At 23.7% G+C, this 8,093-nt stretch overlaps 1 protein-coding gene and 1 long non-coding RNA gene across 2 annotated transcripts; one reads left to right on the top strand and one right to left on the bottom strand.

The window, feature by feature from the left end:
- Nucleotides 1–1,345: 1,345 nt before the first annotated feature.
- LOC135929955 (uncharacterized) lies at nt 1,346–3,115 on the bottom strand. The gene is made up of 5 exons (XM_065466711.1): nt 2,923–3,115; nt 2,669–2,875; nt 2,168–2,618; nt 1,958–2,120; nt 1,346–1,909 (listed from the first exon to the last, which is right to left on the bottom strand). The coding sequence occupies exons 2-4, from the start codon at nt 2,758–2,760 to the stop codon at nt 2,037–2,039; spliced, it is 627 nt and encodes a 208-aa protein (XP_065322783.1). The 5' UTR covers nt 2,761–2,875; nt 2,923–3,115; the 3' UTR covers nt 1,346–1,909; nt 1,958–2,036.
- A 3,887-nt stretch (nt 3,116–7,002) lies between these two features.
- LOC135929361 (uncharacterized) lies at nt 7,003–7,594 on the top strand. The gene is made up of 3 exons (XR_010572572.1): nt 7,003–7,047; nt 7,437–7,507; nt 7,547–7,594. It is a non-coding gene; the product is annotated as an uncharacterized LOC135929361 (long non-coding RNA).
- The last annotated feature ends 499 nt before the right edge of the window (nt 7,595–8,093 follow it).

The following is an 8,093-nucleotide window of genomic DNA, read 5'->3' as shown; positions in this document are numbered from 1 at the left end:
ATTCATCATCCTTCATATGAAATTATTATGGGGAGCCACCAAATTACATAAAATTATTTTGCTGTTATAGTCGACGTGAACTTGTCCAAAATTATTTTACGAACCGCGTGATATAAAGAAAATCAGGGCCTAATTTTGATCGGGGATTTTTAATTAATTTAGAACTATTTTTTAATTATAAACTATATAAATAAGATATAATTTTGTTAATTAATGAGTGTAAAATATTATTATATATATAATTAAAACCGAATATTTTAATTGCCATTATTAGGTATAAAAATTAAAAATAAATATAATATATTTTATAAAAATCAAGCCCGGGACAAAAAACTTTTTATAAAAAAATTCGGGCCGGGCCCTACATATAGTAATTCTGCAGGTTTCTGATTTATTTAAAACAAAAATAAAGGAGAAAATATTTACATTTTAGATGGCGTTAAATATTTATAAAAATAAATTCTATATTTTACTCAATCTACATTATAGAGAATTTCATGATACTTAGTAAACCCAATTAATTATTATACAAACTTCAACAATATGAAAACCATCTATATTTTTTTTTAAAATAGGAGACATATTTAATTTAATTTTAGAAATTCTTAAACTATAATTCAAAATAAATAAATATGTTATAACTTAAAATGATTAGATAAACAACTTTTTTTAAATATTTATTTGTTAAAGAAAAAAACAAGCTTGTTGAATAAAAAAATAAAATAACTTGCTTTTAAATAAAAGCCTTCTTTTATAAAAGGCTATCTTATTTTTTTCGTTAATTTTTTTAGATCGATTTTCAATTTTAGCAAAATCCTTTAATACGATTACGAAAGATTTGAAAAGGACACTCTGATTTTCAAATATTTTTTAAATGATTTTATTTACTATTTTGATTCACGAATCCAATATGATAATGCAATTTTTATATTCGTCTACTGATCTTTCGAACTTTAATTCATTTGAAATCGAGGATGAATAATAGTTGAAAGCATCTTTTATTATGGACTCGGATGATTACGTTAATTGGACAACTCTTTTGTAGATTGGTATAGGTCAGATATTTTTTCCTTTGCTTTCAGGTATATATATTTTTATCTTAATCATTGCAAGGAAACTAAAAATAATTGTTTTGGACAAGAGTCGGAAGTATTTTTTTTACAATTAAACATTACTACTATATAAATATACTTATAGCTTTTAGGTTAAACTCAGTCTCGTTAACGCTCCTTTTTAAAAGTAGCGACTCCCGCTCCCGCTCCTACCTTCTCAAAAGGAGCGAACTCCCGCTCCCGCTACTACAGATTAAAAGGAGCGCTCCCGCTCCAACTAATGGAGTGCCGCTCCATAACCGCTTCCTTTGATTTTCATTTTTTTAGAAGGTACACGAAACAAAATCATATTTTTTTATCAAAACGTTTTATTTATATTATATGATATATCAAAATATTTATAATCTTTTATTAGCTTTTAAAAGTAATAAATTTTCTAAATTAGAATCTAACAAACACCCACGCTTCTCCCCTAAGACCTGTTTTGCGATACTAAATAGGCGCTCCACAGGAGCACTAGAGGGAAGCGGGGTATTGTATTTAATATAAATATTTTTTAATTCATGGAATTGTTCAAAAATAGTAATTTTGCTATCATTATTTAAAAAATATCTATCCAATATATTATTTTCATGGTAATCGATTTCATGGAATCCAAAGAAATCTTCCAAATCATTACAAGGTTCCCGTGAACTAGTTGCAGCTATTTTTCCTTCGGGTATTTGTTTCCCTAAAAAATTATTAATCTGGCTTTTAGTTCCATATTTTTTGGATCTTTTATCCATTCCCAATTCAATTTAAATGCAGGATGGACAATCGCTGCAATTATATTATCATCATTATAAATATTTGGAAATCTGCAATAAGGTTATTTAAATAGATATAATTTATGTTTTATTATAAACCTTTTATTAAAACCGCTGATGAGAGACTTTACAAGAGGTTGGCAAAAAATCTGATAATTCATTTAATTTTGAAATGAGTTTAAAAATGGTAGGACTTAAAACCCATGTCCATATGAAGCTCCCCTTCAAGGATTTTCAGAGCTTTTTTCATAGGTTCCATAACCTAAAATTTATTTATATCACTAAGATAACGATTATATTAATATTTACTTGACTATACTCTTTAATAAATTTACGTTCTTGGGAGTTAAAACGTATAAGCCCATGGTTATCACACAACTCATCAAGGTCCTTTTGTTTTTCATCTAACATTTTATCTAGCAAAACCATAGACTCATAATACGAATTCCGCCTAGTGGAATTTGGGCATATTAGATACCTACCCAACTCTCTGATAATTTCGTCCGCCATATTTGTAGACATATTTTGTTTATTCCACAAAGATTGACACTTTTGGAATAAACTTTGAGATACTATTTGAAAGCTTCTATCCCCTAAAGCTTTCTCTGCATCAACTGTTGCCACCAAATTAAGATTGTGACAAGCACATCTTGAATGTTGAGGGAGATAATCAAAGCTTTCTGCCCTATTATTTAGGATATCATCAATATCCACAAATTGGAAATCATCATCAATCTCAGAACTTTTATCTTCAAACATTCTAAAAAATAAAAGGAAAGTTATAATTTTAAAATAAATATTTGAGATTACCTGAATGCCTTCACAAAGTTCCTACCATTATCAGTAATGGTTTTTATCAATTTATTCTGAATTTTAAAGCTTTTATGTATATCAATTATCATCTTAGCCAAAACATCAAAAGTATGCTTGCCTTGAACACGTCTTAGGGCTAAAGCTGCTGATTTTCTTTGCAATTATTTTGTGTCAATCCAATAAGCAGTTACACCCAAAAAAGACCTTTATAAGTTAAATTAATCAAGCACATTTAAAAATATAGGCACTACCTTCTAAATCCACTCCAGCAATCAGCTGTGGTACACATATAAGATACTCCAGAAATCATTTCTATAATATCATCCATCATTTTATCGGCGGCACATTACCTAAGGGGAAAACGTTTTTATCATTTTGACAAAGCTAGGATTATCTACAGTTGATAAAGGAACTAGTGTCTCAATGACATAACCAATGATTGCATTATCTCCTTCAGTTTTTGTAGGTTCATATGTTTTTTGACTAAAATTTAATATTGACTGTTTTTTCTCAGAAGAGGAAGACTTTATATTTTGGCTAATATCTTTTTTATTATAACTATTGATATGATTTTCAATTTTTGAATATTGATTATCATGTACTCTCTAAATAAAAATTTATAAATTAAATTAAAATTTATTTTATAAAAATCAACTTTATTTTTAACTGATAATCTAAAACATCAAATTATTAAGGTAGATTTTTTAAATAAGAAATTGACAAATATTTAATGAGCAGTATAAATATCTTTTTAGGTACTTAATTTTTTTTTAATTATTTTGTTTTACTTATTTTATTAATATAAAATAAAAATAAATAATTATTTTCCAAGTTTATTGATCAAAATAAAATAAGAAAAAATCAAATTAAAATTAAATAAAATATAAATTTTACCATAATAAAATGTATATTTTTAATTAGGATGTTACAATTCAATTTAAAAAATTACTTTAAATTTAGAAAAAAAATGTATAAAAAGGAGGTTGAACAAGTAATGAGAAAATTAAAATAAATATAAAAATATAAAAAAGCAACATATCTGACAACCCAAGCTCAACTAATGTAATGAATTGCCCAAAAATAATTAAAACCATTTAAAAAAATTATTATAAAATAAAAAATATTGATTTTACCTTAAGGTGTTTTTTTAAATTAAAGCTGCTAGTAAGATAAAATATTTACTGTAATATATTATATAACTGTCAAATACGTCTGTAAAAGTGGCATTTTACCTAACATTTTATAAATAATTATATATAATACTTATTTGGATTTGGAACTGAAAATAATTTTAGAAAGAGACATGATAATTAAATTTAAAAATCAATAATAAATTATAGAAATCGTTCAGGCCAACGTGCCCTTGTTTTTGAATAGAAACTGAGCTGAAAATACCAAAAAAATTTTTAAATTTTGTTCTCATTCAAATCTAACATCCTACCTTTTTAACCATCCTTTCCTATTTAAGATCATCCATTAATATAATTTTTTTCATTAAACTTATAATTTATTCATATTTATTTATTTAAAATAATTTTGTTAATCAATTTTTCAAAAATATTTGAATATTAAAATTAAAATAAAGATTTTTGTTAAACAAATTAATTGAATCAATATTTTTTGTCGGAAATGTCAATTTGAATTTGTTATCCTAAATCAAATCTCAATCTTATTCCCAACTTGATTTGGTAGAGTTTAATTGACGCCCGTATAGGCTGGACGGATGGACGATAATTTGACATTAGCTATATTACTGAGCCCCTCTTAATTTTACAATATAAGATGATAAGAAAGTTGATAGATAAAGCAAGTTAACATTAAGCAGTGTTTTTTTAAGAGCTACTATTAAAAGTAGCGTGTTATTAGCTATTTTTTACGCTACTTTACAATTTTATTTTAAATATTTCTTATTATCTCTATTTCCATCAAATTTGATTTTAAAGATTAAGTATTAAATTTTTTGATATATTAATTTTAAATGTTTTCGTTGAAGCTACTAGTCTTGTCTGATGATAAAACTGGCACATCTTGCAATATAATTTATACCTTGTGTTAATTTTTTTTATCAAGATTAAAATAATTTGCGAATTCAGAAAAAAAGAAATTCCATATTGGAAATTACTTTATCAATATGATCTGTACCAAATTTATCTTCAATATCACTCTCTATCGTCGACATTTTAAATTATTTTGAAAACTATTATAATGTAGATTTATAATAAATAATATAAATTTAAATTTTAAAATTAAATAAAATAAAATTTTCACTTTAGAATTAATTATAAATATTTAAAATTTTATGTAATAATATTAGAAAGTAGTCTTTAAATTTTATTAACATTCCATCATATTATAGTTTTTAATATTAATATTAACATAAATTAATATGTTTTTAATGTATAAATTCAACGATGTAATATTTATTCTTCAGCCTACTTTAAGTCAGAAATCGGCTCAATTATAATATTTTTAAAATATCTTTGGGATAATGTTTTAAACTTAAATAATGTAAGCATTATAATGAAAGGAGATATTTCGATCATTACAAATTTGATATTTTTCTATCATTAACTTATTTCAGAAATTAAATGTTAAAAATCATATCATTTTAAAAAAGTTTTTACATGCAGCTACACCCAAATATAAAAAAGCGATAACCAATAATAATACGAGTTTCGTAATATATTTTAATATTTATACATTTAACTCTTCTTTTTGAGATTCATTTATAAAATTTTAAATTGATAAATAAATTTTGAGTTGTAATAAGCTATTAAATATATATTTTTTCCTTTAATAATATTAAAAAAGTTTTATGTCGTAATAGATCCTTAATCTTTAGTTTTTATTTGATAAAAAATGATTTATTAAGAAATATAAAAACATAGGTTAATCTATCACACCTGTTCAGAAAGCATTTTAAATAAACTTTCTTTTATGCCCAGGTTCGATTATTAAATAAGCTGTTTCACATACCAAAAAATTTTTTTTAAAATTACCAAATAGTGCCTACACATCTCACATTGTAATGAGGAAGGAAAAAATGTAAATTTAATTAATTTGGTGGAAGAATGAAGATCAAGAAGCCAAGATTCAGAATAAGGAAAATAAGCCTGAGCTTTCAAAAACAAAATGGATAGGTAAGATTTATATGTTATCATATTGCAAGTATTTAACGGATTTAAAGTCGATTCGAGTCAATTTTAAAAACGCGAAATTAATCAAAATAGTATGATGTAAGTCTGGAAATTTTTCTCATAGACGGTAGAAATGTTTTGCCAAATGATAAGGCTTACATAATATTATCTTGTCTAATATCTTAAACAAACCAAATTTACTCATAAAGATTGTTACTAATAATGGAAAAATTTTCTTTAATTATAAACATTGTTACTAAATTTCATTTTTGATCTCTTGTAAAAATTATCTTAATACATTTTAAAATGATCGATAGCTCATAAACACCTAACTAAATACTTTGTTGGTATTATCCAATTATATATCTTTACTTTTTTTAATGCGTATATTTACCTGTTAAACATAATTGGATTATGCGTATCACAATATTTTTAAGATATTTTTTGGTATAATGTTTTACACTTAATTACAACGATAGAAAACTAAAATGAATATTTTTTAATGGATAAAACCAGCAATGAAATATTTAGTCTTCGGCCTACTTTAAGTCGGAAATCGGTTAAATCATAAAATCCTAAAAATATTTTGGGATAATATTTTACATATAAATAATGTAAGCATAGAAAACAAAGAAGAAAATATTTCGATCAATAACACTTGCAATGTGTACCTTACAAATTTGCAGGTGTTTTCGATACTAAACTTACTCAGAAATTAAATGTAAAAAACTTTTAAATTTCTCATGTATCTACACCCAAATATAAAAAGCGCTAATGCAATAATCATTTTGGTTTTGTAATATGATATTATAATATTTATATAATTAACGTCCTCTTTTTGAGATATATTTATTTAATTTTAAATTGATAATTATTTTTTGAGTTATAATAAGCTAGTAAATATATATTTTTTCTTATAATATTAATTAAAAAGAGTTTTATATAATAGTAGATGATTAATCTTTAGTTCTTATTTGATAAAAATTGATTAAGAAATATTAAAACATGTTTCTGAAAATTGCCTTAAAATATTTTTATTTAATAAAATTTATAATTAATTATATTTTATTAATGCAGCAAAATAATATTATGTAGATCTGGAGATTTTTCTCATAGACGACAGAAAGGTTTGGACAGCTATAAATGACGGGCTGACATAATATTTTTTGATTAATATCTTTAATAATACCAAAATCACTCAAAATTTCTGTTACTAAATGGAAGAAGATTTTCTTTAAAGTTTTATAAATACATATAGATTAAATAATTAATGAAAACTCCTGTTATTTGCCTTCCTTGTAAGATTTTTAAATCTATACCAAAAGGGTTTAACCAACTGGAAGAAAGTTCTTGTATACAAGGGACTTGAGAATCATTATAATTGCAGAATATAGAGAAGGAAAGAATTATAAGAATATTAGATTTCCAATTTTTTTGTATAAACTAATTGGCAAATTTAAATAAATTTCAATTTTCTAGACATTTAAAACCTTTAGAAACTAATATTACTAGAGAGGAATTAATAATAAAAATCAAGATTGTTAAAGGTTTAGAAATTAATACTTTTGAACAAGAAATTTTTTACAACTACTAGTTATAAGTCAACTTTTTTACCTTTATTTAATCAGATAAACATGATTAAAGAAAAATTAGTTTTATCAAGACATGAAAAAAATAACCGAAGCTAAATGTTTTAAAGGTATTTAAAAATGCATTTCAATCAAAATGTTTTGTTAAGGATTTTATATATTTTAGTTATACAATGCTCAATTATTGACATAATGCCAATTTTAATATAGTTATAAATATTTCTAAATATATATTTATAATTTAATTCCTATACAAGTACAATTAAACTATATCAAAGTTATTATATCTATTAAATCATGAAATCAACTTGTTTCTTTCCAGCTATTAGTCAATTCTTATTTGCCATCTAATTTTATAAACATATTTGATCATTGTATATCTTCTTTATATGTCATATTTTTCAAATTAAATCATATATTTCAATTTAATGTTCAAATAACTTAATTATTTGTTTATGGTTTTGAAAAAAACGTTTTTAACTGTTCCTCCAAAATTTTTGTCTGTTTTCCGAAATAGGTGAAGTAGAATCTGGCAAAGGTTGTTTAATTTTATCTAAACTGTCTAAAAATAAAGGTTAAAACTTATAGACAAAAAAATCGAAAAAATAACAAAAAAATAATAATGCTACCAAACACATAAAATACATCAAAATAAAGTGAGTTAGTTCAAATGCTGTTTATCCTTAATTACCAAAA

This window comes from Gordionus sp. m RMFG-2023, chromosome 5 (genome assembly GCF_954871325.1).
Source record: "Gordionus sp. m RMFG-2023 chromosome 5, tfGorSpeb1-WG-v2, whole genome shotgun sequence".
Classification (NCBI taxonomy): Eukaryota; Metazoa; Nematomorpha; class Gordioida; order Chordodea; family Parachordodidae; genus Gordionus; species Gordionus sp. m RMFG-2023.
The sequence above is the reverse complement of the archived record's forward strand: the minus strand, read 5'-3'. Positions and strand labels throughout refer to the sequence as shown.